The 17,748-nt window shown below is 35.7% G+C and overlaps 1 protein-coding gene across 3 annotated transcripts; it reads right to left on the reverse strand.

Moving 5' to 3' along the window:
* Positions 1-269: 269 nt before the first annotated feature.
* mylk4a (myosin light chain kinase family, member 4a) lies at positions 270-15,963 on the reverse strand. 3 transcript variants are annotated; one of them, XM_052548106.1, is made up of 14 exons: positions 8,968-10,040; positions 8,053-8,143; positions 7,372-7,822; positions 6,710-6,966; positions 6,041-6,146; positions 5,110-5,203; positions 4,762-4,871; positions 4,127-4,268; positions 3,892-3,962; positions 3,685-3,813; positions 2,463-2,615; positions 2,136-2,214; positions 1,992-2,046; positions 270-1,921 (listed from the first exon to the last, which is right to left on the reverse strand). In XM_052548106.1, the coding sequence occupies exons 1-13, from the start codon at positions 9,478-9,480 to the stop codon at positions 1,993-1,995; spliced, it is 2,250 nt and encodes a 749-aa protein (XP_052404066.1). In that variant the 5' UTR covers positions 9,481-10,040; the 3' UTR covers positions 270-1,921; position 1,992. The 3 variants fall into 3 exon arrangements, with proteins under 3 accessions (XP_052404066.1, XP_052404065.1, XP_052404067.1); XM_052548105.1 differs by having other exon boundaries at positions 271-1,921; positions 7,372-7,825; XM_052548107.1 differs by lacking the exon at positions 8,968-10,040 and adding an exon at positions 15,811-15,963 and having other exon boundaries at positions 280-1,921; positions 7,372-7,825.
* Positions 15,964-17,748: the final 1,785 nt, after the last annotated feature.

A 17,748-nucleotide genomic window follows, 5' to 3' on the forward strand; every position in this document is an offset into this window, starting at 1 on the left:
TTGTAAAGAGCTGTAAATTAAAGTCAAAATCTGCCAAGGGGTTAATAAAGGAAGAACTTTTTTAAAAAGTGATTATTTACAACAGTATTTTGCATGGGTTTAAATAATAATAATAATAAAGGGACAATAAGAGACAATAAAAACATCTCCTACTCCTTCCCTGGTAAGTAAAATAAAAATAAAAAATAGTTTCAACTTGAGCTTCAAAAATTAACACATTTGCATGAGCTGAATCTCAAAATATGTTCTGCCTTGAATATGCAGTGCTTATTTTCTTAAGGCCATGATATAAATCATTTATTACTAATGAGAATACAGCCACTTATGAACGGCCGTCAACCAAGTTTTTGCTCACAGAAAAGAGCAGTTATATCATGCAGCTGGAGGACGTTAAAGCTATAGTTATAGTGTAAATGTGTGTGGAGTCCTGCCCTCTAGTGCACACAGACACAGACAGAAGCAGACCGCCGCTGCACTGCAACTGTGTGAACCGATCTCTGCCTTCACTTCACATGCTTGAGTATAAATATACAGAACATTACTTTATGAAACAAAAACAATGAATACTTAAAGATACATTTCAAAGAGCCCTGTCTATTCGAGCAGAAGTCTAAGGTGTGACTCATTTAAACACCAATCAAAATACTATGTTCATCAATATATACATATAAAAACCTGAACAGACTTCATCTAAATATATAAATATAAATTCAACTTTGTCTCATCTCTCGTTTACAAGACCGACTGAACAAAGGAAAAGAAACGTAAGACTTTTATTTTTATTATATTCTTCTATATTCTACAATATTATTTTTATTCACGTTTATATGGAAAACACTGTTAACATATAAAACAAAATCTCTAAAACTACTTTTGCTTTTGAATCTCTTAAGATCATTTTCATATTATTTTCACAAAACAATTATGTTCTAAAGTGCATATAATGCAATGATACACAACATTCAAATCATAAAGTTAAAAAAAACTACATTAATATATATATATTAGCTTTAACATGATTGTTTTCCTGCTTTCCCTCAGAATAACATCTTTCATCCCTTTTCAATTCTGCAGAACATGTAAAACCTAAAAACTAAATCTATGAAACAATATTCACTCAATCTCTCAATTCAGATATATTTCAGTCATTATATAGGTGCAATCAAAAATCAGCTTATTACAGAGGAAGCTTGCAAATCATAATGTTACAACAATGGAGCTAAAGTTTATTTATAATAGTCAAAAGCTATGGCAACACTTTACGTAAAGCCTTTCAGTAAAATGCATTTATAAAGGTATCCATTGTGTGCATTGTAATTCATTTTATATTTGCATAAATCATTGTAACAAAAGTTTAAATGCATTACAATATATGAAGGTTTGTTTGTTATTTGTTTAATGCCTTGAAACAATGGATAGATAAGTATTATAAAGTATTATAACTGTAGTTACATGAGATCATGCATTTAAAGCTCATTAGAAGTTTTTTTTTTTATAATGCATTAAATATAAAGACTTTAGGTAAAATGTTACTTCAGGTTATGATTAAGATTGCTTTATGGTTCAAGTATGTTTTTTGCTTTACTGCTTACACCTTCCATTAGTGTCGAATATGTTTTTTAATCATATCATATAATACTCTAAGGGCTTTATATAGTGTGATTTCGATTTTGTATTTTGATGTGAACTGCCCATTTTGATTTCTACTTTATTTCAGAATCAGTGAATGAAACCCAAAACAGGAACTTTATGAAGCGGGATGAAATTCTTCACTTCAAATTCCTGAGTAGGATCAATGGTTAAACATAGCTGTAATTCCAGAAATGTCATGGATGTTAATGGAGAAGTTTCAGTGAAAGCGGTGTGTCTGTGTGTAATATAATGTCCAGTAATCCTCATGGTTCCTCAGCAGGCTTGGTCCCTGAAACAGAGAATAAAACATCATCAACTGGACACAGAAAGCACATTTATTATATTATCAGCGGACTTACATTAACTCTCAGGTGGAGGCAGACAGGAGTTTCTGCGCGAGCGGCATCTATTTTTCTGTGAAGAAAACCAACATACCATTAGAAGTTCAAAGAAATCTCATAATTGACAGATTTGGGCAGTCTTGTGTTAAACGCAGGCTGTACCTTCTGATGCAGACGGTAGTGAACGGCTGGATCCGACAGCCAGGGGTGCTTCAGCGCTTCAGTGGCTCCTATCCTCCAGCTACACACACACACACACACACACACAGAGAGAGATAAAGCATCGGCCACAAACACAAGCTTTGAGTTCTAGTCCTGCAAGAGTGATGCATAAACTCCTGCCACTGCACTGTGAGACAGTAATACTCAAACGGTCGAATGGGAATGATGCAACTAACGGCAAATAACCATATCATCATCATCATCATCATCATCATGCAGAGTAACGATCTCGACTGTCTCTTTAATATCTTTATTCATCTTGAGCACCTTTTATCCACCACGAGGAGTTTGGAAATGAAATCCTTGGCTTCTTCTGAGACTTCTGAGAATTCATCCTCCTCGAAGTTCCACTGACAGGCCAAAATATTGTTCAGGGTCTCACTGTCCTCGTCCCCGAGGAAGGGCGACAGACCACTGAGCCTGGAGAATACAGGACATACACAGACACATTGGTGCTGGATTGACTTTGAATGAATTAATACTGTACATTTTGCAAATAATTACATAGAAATGGCAAGTAGCTCACTGAATTAATAAATAAAATGACATATTTAGCATATATTATATAAATAAAAATATAGCAATGTAAAAAAAAAAAAAAATTACAAAAACACAGAACTAAATTACGAAAACCTAAACTAAGTTTAACATGAAAACTGAATATGTCAAAATAAATGTATAAAAACTAATATTAAAATAAAAGTCAAAATATTACTAAATACTATAATAAATTATGAACACTCAAAAAAACATGTAGGATTTACTCTGAAGCAGTTTTCACTCAAATATCACAAATCATTACATAGAGATGGCAAGTTAGACACTGAAGAAAACATAAATAAACTGAAGAAAAAAAATAGAAATGTATAAAAAATAAAATATAATGACAAGGACACAACATACTTTTATTAATAAAAACTTCTAATTATTCATTAATTAAACAGCATATAAACAGATAACTAAAATTGGTGTAGGATTTACTTTGAAACAATCTGCACTCAGACACTGCAAGTATATTTCATGATTAATTGCAAAGAAATGGCAAGAAACACTGAGTAAAATCAAAAACCCAAACAGAAAATAATAATAATAATAATAATAATAATAATAATAATAATAATAATAATAATAATAATAATAATAATAATAATAATAATAAAAGTAAAGAACAAAATTACTAAAGCATAAAATATGAAAATAAAATAAATATAAAACAATATTTATAGGATATAGGATTAATAATAATATAGGATTTTCTTTAAAACATTTTTCATTTGTAAAATTGCAAGTTAATTTTACAAATAATTATCAAGAAAATGCTGCCTTAAACATAATGAATTAAATGCAAATTTTTGAAGTAGAACATCTGAAATAGTATTCTCTTGTAAAATGCACTCCAATAAACTATAAAAACATAACATAAATAAAATACAGTTTTGTTAAATGCTAATTTTAGTTCAGCTTCTGTGTAACAGCACGTGTGACTCACAGCATGTACGTGATGACGCCCAGGCTCCACATGTCCGTGTTGAACGACACAAAATCATAGTTGACCACCTCAGGAGAGAGAAACTCCGGCGTCCCGAAATTCACACGCAACTTCTCTCTGGGCTGATACCTGAAGAGAACCAACGGCTCTTAACTCAGACGCTTTCTCATTTCTGAACAAAGACATCAGTGCGGTGAGTGCACTTACTTCCTGGCCAGTCCGAAGTCGATGATCTTGACTTTATTTGTGAGTCTGCTGACACACAGAATGTTCTCTGGCTGCAGGCCACAAGAAACAGCAAGGGTTATGAAGGTTACTCTGGTTGTTTGCTTTAAAACTAGAGGAATGTCGGCTGTTTTTCTCTTCTTAGGGCCAATGACAGATCATATTTTTGAAATGTAAGTGTTTTTATTGGTGCATTACACTGGATCTCTGCTTGTACCTTTAGGTCCAGATGGAGGATGTACATTTTGTGCATGTAGCGCAAGCCTTCACAGATCTGCCTGATGAACATCACCGTGTCAAGCTCCGTCAGCTTATAGTTCTCATCGATGATTCTGTCGAAGAGTTCCCCTCCATCAACACTGTTCAGAGAGATCGGCACAGAATCAGTTTATTAACTTTACAATCCTTCCTTGTGGTTACAAGTTACTTAAGTATTAGTTAGACAAACTGGAACTTGTTATAGCACTTGCATATCATTGCTCTCTTTTTGATTTCGATTACTTCCATTGTCCTCATTCGTAAGTCGCTTTGACTAAATGTAAATTCGACTCAATTTTTATTGTAAAATCAAAGAAAAAGTAGCATCACTACTTTTGCAACAACATAGGACTATATATACAGTATATGAAAGAATAAATTACATAATAATAATATGATTTTAAAATAATCATAACATTACAAAAAAGTAAATGATGATTGGATTAAAAACAGTTACAAATTAAAAATGCTAAATTATGAAGAATATATATTGAATTCACGTTTAACAGACTTTAATTTGTAATTGACTGCATGCTGTCAATTCTATTTAATGAGCACTAGCCAAGAAGAATGAACCAGTTCAAATGCACGTACTATTCAAGTACAAGGATGATGTCGTTCCTGGACTCGTAGGCGGCGTAGAGCTGGATCAGGTTAGCGTGGTCGAGCTGGTTCATAACCTGAATCTCATTCTTCACCACCTCCTGTCAGATAAAGCAGATTCAAATATGATTTTACAACTGAGCACTGTGTGTAAACCACTGAGTCTGTAGAATACAATTTATCCACCGACAACTTTGTGGAGGATTTACTTTGAAACAATGCCGAGTTAGAAAGCGCCAGTAATTTTTTAATTAATTAAATAATTACAAATAAACGAAAAGTAACATATTACATTAAAATCAAAAACTGATATAAATAAAATAGAAATACCAAACTTACCTTTTCTTTTTGACTCCTAGCTTTGATTATCTTTGCAGCCAAAGTAAGTCCAGAGGAATTTTCAATGCATTTATGCACCTGACCGTATCGACCGCTGAAAGGAGTTAAAATGAGTTTTCAGTTAAGTCACCTAGACCAATTATTACACTTTATTTTGATAGTCCATTTTATACATTATACTAACTATTAGTAACTACATATCAACTAGCAGTTATTACTTAAGTGTTAGCTTAATATCTTTCTAGTGCTAACACTATAATTTTATAGTCCCTAAAACATATTGTTGACTATGCACATACATGTCAACATATCCTACTAACCCAAACCATAACATTCTACTAATACAACTAATGTAGTTGCTTACAGTTACTAATATTTAGAAGAATGTCTAAAGTAGACTGTCAAAATAAAGTGTAACCAAGTGGAAAGTAAACACTAGTTCTGAGAAAAGATCCTGCAGCATTTGTGTGCAGATATAGACACTCTGATATTTTTGATGACATTCACAGATGTCTAAGTGTGGCTTAAGTGTCCAAATACTTTTCTGGAGCCACTGTATATGCAAAACTACATTTTAAGAGACTAAGAGGCGCAGACCAGGAAGGACTTCTGGGACTCTGTTGTAATGCAGCAGGGGTGTCATATTTTTCAGATACCATTGCATTAACAACAAGAAGAACATTCCCTTTGAAGAGATGGATTAACACCTAGTGATTAGTTTCCAGCTGGTGCAGAGGTACAGTTTCACATACCCTGAAATCTCAATGTAAAAATAACTGGCTTGACTCTGAAGTTATGAATCGAGTGAGGGGAGACCGACTGTAAGGTTACGCAAGTAGCCTTTGAGGGGATTAGCAGAATTTACACCGTCTCTAAAACATTCTGTTCTCAGCAATCGGTTCCAAACAGCAAAAAAAATACTTCCACAGACCCTCCAAGAACCTCCTGTCGGTTGATAGTGTAGAAGTTGTTAATCTGGTTGGGTTTGGCAGACACCACGCGGTGGTTGAAGGGTGCTGCTGGAGGGGGGGTGCAATCTGCAGGACAGGAGAAGATGGAGAACAAATATGAAGGTTAAATAGTTGACGTGCCTGCTGACCAGACACATATGTTGTGTTTTATAAACTGCTGGGATGCAGAACGGGCTGCTAAACTAGTTTTCAAGACTTCCTTGGTCAACCAGTACTACTAACCAATTAATTATCTGCTCATTTGCCCATTTTTAGATGACATAGTCAGTTAATGATTGATTAGTTAAAGTCTTGAAGTTTCTCAAATATTAGAAATTTGTTTTGAATAAAAAAATTAATACATACTCATTATGCATGAATGTCAACATTATCAAATGTGCATTATAAATGTGAACTTGTTCATTAAGAATATGTCCAGAGAGTATATTTTCCAAACTATGAAAAATAGTCATAAAGAAGGAGTAGTAGACCAAATATTTCACAAAACACTGATCTGACTATAGGTAACTGCACATACATTTCAACTAATTTTACTGACCCTAACCTAAAAGTCTACTAATACTCTAATGTTAGCTGGCATGTAGTTGTAAAGTTACTTAAAGTTAATAGAATATCTATAGTGGACTTACCAATGAAGAAATTATCACTGTGATCTTCATCTTCATTCTCATAGCTCTCCTTCTTCAGTTTGCTGAAATCCAGGTGGAATTCAACACCATCAGCTTTGAAAACACCACACAGATCTTCAGGTTCCTGTGGCTTCTCCTCACTCTTGTCTTTTCCCTCCTCAACCCTGCTCTTCTTGTGGTCCTCCAAACCCAGATCTTCTTCGGTCACATGTCTTTTGCTGCTGGTTGTCACCTCATCTGTCTGCTCCAACTCAATACTGAAATAAACCAAAAAGAACAGAGGCTGAAGACAGGAAAACCGAAGCTCAAATCTTATTTGCAAGAGCATCAGTGAGGTGGGATGATGGGTTTTGGCTCACAGTTAGTCTTTAATTCACCTCCAAGGTGTTCAATAAAGTTTCAAATCTAGCCTTTGTGTAGGCTAATCAAGTTCTTCCACACTGGACAGTGGACACACAGTAAACCATTTCTATATGTTCATTCGCTTTGTGCACATAATCATGCCAGAATTATGAAAGCACAGAATTCTCTAGAATGCAGTAAAATTGAGGTTTGTCAATGAAATGACTAAACTTGCACAACCCATCAATTACAAGACGGGGTTCACATACTTTTGGTCATTTTGTATATGACATGGAAACCAAATCAGATTCACAACTCACCTTTGCACTGAGTTCTCAGTTGGCGTAGCAGGCTCCATATCAGTAATATCAGGTTCTGAAAGACCACTGGTAATTGTCTGGTCCTCCGTGCCCTCTACCTCCTGATCTTTGAGTATGCCTGTGGTCTCTGATGGCATCTCCTTACTCTCTTCTTCCACTAAACTAGGTGTTTCAGCTTGGACCTCCTCTATCTTGGGCTCTGCATCTTTCATCTCATCTTCTTTCAGATCCAGAGTGACCTCATTTTCTTCTTTCAAACTCTTCTCTTTCTCAGGTTCAAGAGGCTTGGCTTCCTCAAGGATAAGGTCCGGCTGAATTGGAGTAACCAAGCCATCCTCTGATTTCTGCACACCTTTCTCCAGATGCTGGGATGCTTCAGAGCGTTCTGCATTCTCTTGATTTAGTTTCTGAACCTCTTCAAGCAACAGTGCCTGCTTCTTCAAAGAGACTGCTTCTACCACAATATAAACATAGTAAAGCTAAAGATTAGATGCAAATGAAAAGTATATCAATGGATTATACATACATACATATACTGATTAATTGTGCCAGGTGTGATTTAAATGAGTTTTGCATCGAATATATGTTATTAGGTATTCAGCCATCTCATTTTAGTATGCTTTTTGTCTGGATGGTATTAAATGTAAGTGTAATGTTTTCAAGTTTTCTACTGCATTTTACCAGCTGAATCAGGTGGTTTCTTCTTCTTCTGTGCTTTGAGGCCTTTGAGGCTCAGACGAAACTTCCCTTCTTTAACTTTGTGATCTCGTAGCTTAGGAGCAAAAAGAAAATATAGCAAAGACAAAAGATAAAGGAATAGTTTAAAGTGTAAAAAGTTATTTGTTTTTCCTCTGCAACAAAATAAACACACACACACACACACACACATAACTGTAATATTTAAAGCAATTGTTTGCAATTCTCCCAGGGTTGCCAACTGTGATATCACAATTCTTGTAAAATGCACAACCGCATGGCTCATAAACCTATCAACTTAGCACAGGAAGCAAGAAAATGATGTTTATCCAAGATGTTTGAGATCATAAGAGATATTTGGGCCCTCATACAAGAGGATCTTTAGAACTTTTACTCCAGGCAGTTTTCTGTTTTGGACACAATATGAGTGGGATGGGTTGTTAGGGAGCACTGTTAGTCTGGAAATAGTTGTAAAAGTGTTAAAGCATAAAAGTGCTTCTCTGACATATGAAATACAAATAAGTCAAATAATGCATAAATGACATATTTTCCCTTACGTGGCTCTCCCAAAACATAATTACAAACTTCATCTATTTCCTGTTCCCAAGTCACTGTTCTCCTTTCTAATAATTTAAATTATGATGATGCCACAAGGAAGAAACTAAGACCAATTTATTCACCAAAGTCAATCTAACTTCAGTGGCTGGTTTTTGGCCAAGTTAGTGTCAACCTTTTGAAGACCCTCAAATTGGCACCAAATCTTTCATCTCTACTTAAGAAAATGTCAGTGTAATGAATGGAATCGGAACATTGCTTCTTTCATTCAGTCATCTTCACAAATTGCCAGTTTGACCTGGTTGCACATACTATGATGATCTTCCATCGGGAGACTTAACTCACCTTTTTAGTGACAGGCTCATTGTTATCTGAGGCCTGGCACTTGCTGTTCAGTTTGATCTTACACTCCTTGGACCTAAAGGCTGAAGCCACTTTACTTTTCCGAGAAGCTGGCCCTTTGAACATAATATCCATGATTTTGTTCGTTTTCACAGTTTCTCCAATAAAGCTGACCACCTGTTGAATGCTCATCACCAGTCTTTCCATTCCCTCCAGCTTTTGGGTTTGCTGCTCCGAACGTTGATTTACTGCCAACATGATGCTGTTCATTTCTTGGCACATCTCCTTCATCTCATTGGCTGGTCCTGTACGGATAACTGGAGGAAAATGGATCTCCTCTTTTTCCACTTTCAGAGTTTCTATGTCTTTCTCAATTCCATCAATGTCCATAGACATGCCGTTGAGTCGGCTGAGCACTTTTTCCTGGATACTTATGAGCCTGTCCATTTTGTTGCTCAAGGAATCAATCCTGACCTGGAGCAGGTCAATTCCTGTGCTAGAGTTAGCAGAACTCATGGTCTTAACTAAAACCAACTAGACTTGTGGACAAACTAACAGAGATTCACCTGTAGAGGATGTAGTTGGATCAAAAAGATAATCCAACAATAAGCCAAGTGGAAAACTCATACGAAAACAGAAGCCGGACAAAAACAAAACATTTTAAATCCCTCAATAACAAGTTGATCCATCCATCTCTTCATCTCCAATGAACACTCTATGAACCTCGACAAAGTGGAGGTCAGACTAAGAATGGAATGAGCCGGTCTCAGTAAATGTAACTGGTATGGGGGGTTTTACGTCAGCAGGTCCCGGGGAGGGGCTATGTTTGGCTCAGGAATTGCTGTGTGATATCTGAGAAGCTTTGAGTGCTAAAGCCATGTCAGATGCCTCCCTACCAGGTGTCAAAGGGGCCCCGGAGACACCCGGTTTCCAGAGAGTACTGCTCAGCAAATGAATGGAAAGATATTTGAGCACCGATTTCTCTTTCACTATGAGCGGTTTGATCCGACAAAAAATTTCACGTTGATGGAAATTGCCAGGAATTCCAAGTGCTCAAATTCAGAAGGGATAAAGCCAGGGATTGGGGAAACCAAGAGTTTATGGAGAGATCAATTATAAATGATGGGGAAAGTTGATGAAAAATATAGAGGGTGATGACATGGTGTTGGAACAAAAATACAAGATGGGAGGAAAAATGCTTTTGCTTTTTAAGTATTGCGTTCCCCGAAGAAATTAATCTTGCAAAAGTACAGCTTTTCCCTACAAAACATTGCTTTCTCTTGCAAACCATTTTGCGTTTTCTCGCAAAATTACTTCGTTGCCCCTAAATAATGTTGCACTCTCACAAAACATTTACATTCTCTCTGAAAACATTTAAGCTCTCTTGCAAAAGTGTTGAATTCCACAGAGAAACTTTGCATTCTCTCGCATACGTATTCCGTAACCAAGAAATGTTCTGTTCTCTCACCAAGCATTTGTGTTCTCTTGCTATTTTTTTTTTCTCCCAAGAAACATTGCATTCATTTCACAAAACATTTATGGTCTCTCAAGATATTCCACAATTCTCTCACAAAAGTATTGCATTCCTCCAAAAAATACTGCATTCATCCAAGAAATTCTGTGTTCTCTCACAAAACATTTATGTTCTCTCACAAAGCATTTGCGTTGTTTTGTATAACTTTTCCTTACAAACGTTTGCATCCCAATTCGCTCACAAAAGTATTGCATTCCTCAGATAAACTTTGCATTCTCTCGCACAAGTATTGCATTCCCCAATAAACTTTACTTTTGCTTACAAAAGCGTTGAAATAAGAAATAAAAAATAAAAAATTTAATGTGAATAAAATTTCCCTCTAACCACATATTATTTCCATTATTTCCTTTTTTTAAATGTATTTATTTATGTTTTACCCTTACCATGTCCTTTTTAGGGGTTCCAAAGAAAACAACCTAATCTGAGGCTGTTTTTATATATAGATAACATAATGTTTCTTCTGATTTACAAACAGCGCAACAGATGATGGCACGCTACTACAGGAAAACAGGATCTTGTGGAAAACTTTTGACCCTCCCACAACTGAAACTAGAGCCAGTGTCAGTGTTCTGACTGATTCACCCTCTCCAGACATCTAAAACAGCTTACTCATCCACAGATATGACAGTTACGGATCACTTTTAACTTAGAGTATGAAATATGAAGCCCCCATTCACCCTCCCCAGCTCTTCCCTATAATACAGGTCACTCGACCCAGTTCAGATCACCATAAACAAATTATTTTTGCGTTTAGTCATTATGTTGTCCTTAAAAGATATCAAATATCCTCTTAAATTACATATTTCTCAGATTTAATTCACATGCTGCAGACCCAGATGTCTTCTCCCAGAATAGCATTTGAAACAGGGGTGCTACTCCAACACCACAGCCATCGTCTCTTAGTCACATGCATCATTTGACTTACAGATGGTGAAAATGGTATATATACTGTATATAAACACAAATTTAAAGCCTAAAGAATACGGCATACGTATACGCAAATACGCTGAAATAAATAGATTTTTAAACTGTTTTTATTTGAAATTCAGTAAATATTGCGCAAAAAAAAATGCATTGGTCATTAACAAGTCTGTTGGCAAGTCTCAAGAGAAGGAAACTTCTGTTGTTTATTTTAACAATATTCAGGCATCAGACATCTGACACTGATGGTGCTGTGAAAAGTGTGACATTTACATAAGGGTGTGCATCACCTGTCTTGGGACACCAGCAGATGACAGAGTAGAAATGCAGACAGAGGTCATTCTATGTTGTCTTAGACTAAATAGATACTGTGTGACAAGAAAGCACAAATGTGTTCAGGGTCACATTCCATGGACATCTGCTATATAAAAATGTGTACATTAATGCATAATTGTACAGAAACCTGGAAAAAAAACATACTATCACTTAGTTAAAATCTGGAAAAATGTTTGGGTAAAATAATTGTCATACTATAGTGCAGTAATGTTTTACTTTAAATCTTAAAAAAAAAAAAAAAAAAAATCCCCAAATTAAGGCAAATAATAGAAGATTTAATAATTGACAGTCATTTTCAGCCAAATATGCTCAAATATGATCAAATTATATTATATAAACTTTTAGGTTTTCAATAAACTGTATTAATGAATTCTCATTAATTAAAATTACAATTCTAAATGTTACATCATATATCCCTGATTTAGAAATGATTTTATTGATGTCACACAGTGTGTGTCCTCTACATACACCTCTGTTTCAGTGTGAGTTTGACTGACAGCAAAGTATTTGATATGTCAGCCCATCAGCGTATCCAAGAAAAACACATCAGTTCTCTTAGCCAGAGTATAAATTTGGACAGTCGGAGTCAGAGTAACACAAGACACCAGAGGAGGCCCATGCCATTTCAATACAACAAAACCGTGCCACTGTGGAGTAAACAGGAGCAAGCAGAAGAGCTCATTTGAGTTTATATTACTAGCAGTTTACAATGAAACCTGATAGATGGAGGTAATACAGCCACACTGAGTTTTAGGCCAAGTTTTACTGTGCTGTGTTACGGTGAGCAAGTGACGAACACGTGGAAAAGAAGCTTCAGAGCTGCCCAAGCTGACATACACCGCATTCAGACCATTCATGAGCTGATGTCAAAGCTAAATAACATATGTTGTGCTGTAATGAATACTCAACTAGAGATTGAGGCATAATGTGTCATCTCTTGGACAAGGTGGGACAAATGTTTTGAAGTCCCCAATCAGGTCCAAGGACGAATTGTTCTTTTACCAAGATGGAAAGTTGAAAATGAGTAAATAGACACACAAGAGAGTAATCGTCACAGGATAATGGAAGTAAGAAAAAAAAAAAAAAAAAAAAAAAAAAATTCAGTTGAAACTTAGGTTCAAGTTATCTGATTATGTTCCTGATGTCAGCTAGCAAAGTCATTGATAAATGTATTTTAAGCATCACAAGATGCTGAGCTTTTGTGAGAGCTCACAAAAGTATTGCATTCCTCAGATAAACTTTGCGTTCTCTCGCAAAACATTTGCATTCTCTTGCACAAAAAACTTTAATTTTGCTTACAAAAGCTCAGGGTCCATCCAAGATCAGGATGAGTTTGTTTCTTCATCATATTTGTAGAAATGTAGCATTGCATCAGTGTCTCATCAGTGGATGCTCTGCAGTGAATGGGTGCCGTCAGAATGAGAGTCTGATAAAAACATCACAATAATCCACAGCACTCCAGTCCAGCAGTTAACATCTGGAGAAGACAAAAGCTGAAACATATCCATCAAGACGTTTTTAACTCAAATACATAGAGTCCATAATAAAACTTCCTCCAGTGAAAAAGTGTTCTGGTCTGAATCAGGAGAGAAATCTGCACAGATCAAACACTACACAAAACACAAACCAATATGTGGCTGGATTTTGATGTGAAAGACACATTGAAATCCAACAGAAGAGGGACTATTTCACTGGAGGAAGATTTATTGGACTATGGACTCATAATTTAGTTAAAAACTGTTTCATCTTTTGTCTTCTCCAGATGTTAATTATTGTGATGTTTTTATTAGCTGTTAGGACTCTCACTCCGACGGCACCCATTCACTGCAGAGCATCCGTTTGTGATGCAATGACACATTTCTCCAAATCTGATGAAGAAACAAACTCATCTGCATCTTGGATGGCCCGAAAGTAATCACATTTTGAAGACATTTTTCATTTTTTATTGAACTAATCCTTTTTATTGTACTGACTATACACACATTTAAAGTTCTGTTGAATAAAATGTACATAATAAAAGACCATTTATGGTATATGTTCAATAAGAGCATCCAAAGTATTCCCAGACTGGTGTATCTTTTTATGTGACATGTGCTTATTGCATCAGAGCGAGTTAATGTACTGTATGCAAACATGGAGGATGAGCAGCTTTTATCTTGTTTATAAGAAATGATTTATGAATTACAGAGAGTGCCAAAGTGAGCCATAGATGGACACATATAAACACAGAGTGTGAGCGGGACACCCATTCGGCAGGGGACTCTTGATCACCCCCTCCATCCATCCAGAACACGGTGTCCCAGGACATTTGAGGGTGGTTTGCGACCCCTGGCCTGCAGTACCAGTATCATTTTGCCTGTGTTCAAGCCAACTTTCCAGTGACGGAACCGAGACACGACACAAGAGCCGTGTAACGCTGGTGTAATGCTCTGACGCTCATATGGATACAGTTGACATACAACCTTTCTGAATATTTACTGTAATATCTAAAGAAAAAAATAAGACTAAATTGACTTTTCTATGTCATCACATTCTTTTTAAATAGCTTGAGCTAATGTAAACTTTCACAGTCTTTGCACATGTGTCCTTTTCTGATTTGGAGTGGACTCTACAACAGAAAACCTAACATTTGGATGAAAAACCAAAAGATTTGATAAATAGCTAAAATAAGGATCACAAACGGCTTGCATATATATATATATATATATATATATATATATATATATATATATATATATATATATATATATATATATATATATATATATATAATTCTGTGAACGTATATATATTGTGTGATGGATGGTGCATCTGTTTGTGAGGATCAGGCTATTTCAAATCCAGCCTCGTGACAAACTTATGGGCTGCTCATTTCATTCATCTGAGGTGCAGACAGGAAACATACCGACTGTGTGGCGGCACTGAATCACCTGACACTTTAATAATAGATTCAAAGAGTACAAAGTTCAGCCCAACTTTGGTGAATAAATAATACTAATGCATTGGCAAATCAAGCTAAATAGAACCAAAAAAATTACGATCATAAAGAAGACAATTAAATCTTAATATTGCAACAAAGTGACAATGCAAAAACTATTTTAAAAAGCACTGCAAGACAGCTTAATTTCCAACAGTTTGCATTCCCACTTTCTACGGTTCTGGTAATCCAAATACATACATAATACATACAAGTTATATATGTTAAAAAAAAATGAATCACTATGACTTTAATAGTAACTGTTTACTGATTGAGTCTGAACCTTTAGATGAAGGTGCTAATAAATGGACTCGGATCTCGAGGATCATTGGATTGTGCATGACTCTAGTTCACAGTCATGTGAAATGAAAAACTATTCAAACCTCAGCGCAGGGCATTTGTCAACATGTTGTAAAGTCTTAAAGCTGCATGACTCACAGCATCACGTCACTGCTGATCAGCTCTCAATCTATCTGTCAAACAGGTGAATGAGTTTGTGACTACTATGCATCAGGTTTGAAGAAAGTGACATGCAGTGTTACGTCAATTTAGTGTGCTCTGCCAAATGCTTACATTGTTTCCATAAGCATGACTGCACTCAGTGTGCTTAAATATAGCACTGCATCAGTTAGAATGTTAGAAGTATGCTTATTTTGTATGCTAACTTTGGTTAATGAACAAATGTGGTAAAAGAGTTTTACAATTTGCTAATCAAGTGAGCGCATGTTAAATAAAAAGTAATATTTGACTTGCATGCATTAAACATGTCTTCTCTCTCAATCAGCAGTGCATCACACAGAACAGGGATAGTGTGGTGCACAATGTTTCCAATGCAGGGTTATGAACTTCTTGAAAGAAATAAACCATTTTCAAACTTGAGCAATCATTTGGTTGGTAACACTACAGCTGTCAGTATGTATTCAAAAGACTCTAATAATGATTCACTAAAGCAGCTGATGGTACATTTTTGAGCAGCTTCCTTTATGTAACCACAAATTGAAGAGTTTAATGAACAGCAAATCTAGTTGTTGTTCTTACCACTTTCCATCTTTTTATCAGTGGTAATAACAACATTTACCTGTTCACTGGCTGAAGTGGAAGATCTGGATTTTCGCCTGTATGAGAGTAAGCCCCAGATTCTGTTCCAGAGATACGTTGCCATAAGACACACGCTGCCAACTATCCAAATGTATCTGCCCTTGAAGAAACAATCCATTGTCATTCACTACTTCTTATTTCTTCTCTCGGACTGTTATGGGAAACTCGGTGCACAGAAAGCAGTTTTCACAGTGTGAGGGACTCCCTTTAAAAAACGCCCTCTTTTTGTGACCACTGAAGGACCACAGGGATGAACCCATCTGTCTCCAGCAAAACGGGCGTGACAGGTGCAGAGATAAAGCTGTTTGAATGGGCTGCCCTCTTTTCACTCTCACTCATCATCCTTGTGATCTCTAAACAACTGTTATGCAATGAGCTCATACTCGACAAGGCAGCAGGTTCCCTCTGCTTCAGATGCCAACGCCGTTGTTAAAGGGCCGATATGTAAGAATTTTTATGTATTAATCGCTTTCAATTTATAAACAGCTCGTCACAAAACATAAAAAAACAGACCTTCCTCGACTTCCTATTGGTTGCCTATGAACAGAGCTGGGTAGTAACTGATTACATGTAAATGTGGATTGCTTAATCACATTTCTGAAATTAAATACTTGTAATCAGATTAGATTACATTTTAAAATACTCATAATCAGACCACAATTTTTATTTTTATTTTTTTTATTACAAATTATTCCAATGGTCATATCTATATCTTCACACTGAGGACAATGTGTTACAAAAGGTGAAAATGTGTACTGATGCTCAAGAAGGCCACACAATGCATTAATAAACAGGGGACGCTTGGATGTGATTAGTCATGATTAATCATTGCACAGCACTAGTTTTTAGTAAACTCACAAAACCCACAGCATTTTTTATTTATTTATTATTTTAACGAACCTCAGTTTATGAAACCCTTGTGTAATGTATAATGTTTAATGCATTTCATTTTGTTAATAACAACAAATGGAATGTATTTTTATTTTATTTTTTTGATCTATACTGTAATGTGAGTGTGTCATGCAAAGTGAATGGATTAATTCAAACTAAAGTATCACAGATCTATATAATCTATAGTCTACAATCATAATTTATGTGTCGACATGAACTCAAGCAAACATATTTACATCACCATGATCAGATGCTGTCTTTTTGTCACTGTTGTAATTTTGTTGTGCTTATTTTGTTATTGAGAAGAAAGTGTCCACATATTTACATATTCATATAAACGTTGCTTTCGGGAGTGAACAATGTTTGGATGTTCAATAAAAATATATCACTGCAAAGATAATTCTGACTTCTTTTTTATGTTTAAGTGAGAACAAAGACCATTGTCATGAGGTTATTGAGGAACTGAATCACGTACAGGAGAATCATAATGAATTAGAATGTCGTGGAAAAGTCACGAGATTAGAAAAGCAGTCATCAGTGTAATGTTGTGAACACAACAAAGGGGATTTGTTGTACTGTTCTAGTATTGTGGTAAAAATGAATTTTAGCCATTGGTTCTTCTGATCTTCATTCTTTGGCAGTGAAAATAAAACAAACTTGCCTTTACAATTAAAAACACACTCTCCTCACCACTCTCCTCACCAACCAGAGCGTCTGTGTGGGGGGGTGGGGCAGGTAAAAGTTTTGTTTCTCCCAAGACGGTAGGCGGAGATTATTATGCAAAGTGTTCTAGTGACGTACATAGAGATGGGCAAAAGATTTGAAATCTATAACGACTCGTTTCAGCGATTCAGAGTCGACTCCTTACTTTAGAAGCCTATAACTTTATAAATTGTGTAGTTTTTGATTTAATTACTTTGCACATTGTTTACACTGATGGACAGCTACATCATACACTGTAATACAGGTAATTTTTGATTTCCCATCTGTGTGGCTCTTTAACCAACTTTTGGTGCTTTTAGCAGTG

This window comes from Carassius gibelio, chromosome B2 (assembly GCF_023724105.1).
Source record: "Carassius gibelio isolate Cgi1373 ecotype wild population from Czech Republic chromosome B2, carGib1.2-hapl.c, whole genome shotgun sequence".
NCBI classification, from domain to species: domain Eukaryota; kingdom Metazoa; phylum Chordata; class Actinopteri; order Cypriniformes; family Cyprinidae; genus Carassius; species Carassius gibelio.

Bases quoted from the DNA above. Each gene is read 5' to 3' on its own strand.
- mylk4a (XM_052548105.1), bottom strand. From the start codon at position 9,480: ATGAGTTCTGCTAACTCTAGCACAGGAATTGACCTGCTCCAGGTCAGG. The intron at 5,204-6,040 runs GTCTGTGGAAGT...AACTCCTTTCAG, and splicing joins CGACAGGAGGTTCTTGGAGG to CGGTCGATACGGTCAGGTGC. The intron at 3,814-3,891 runs GTAAGTGCACTC...GGTTCTCTTCAG, and splicing joins GACTTCGGACTGGCCAGGAA to GTATCAGCCCAGAGAGAAGT.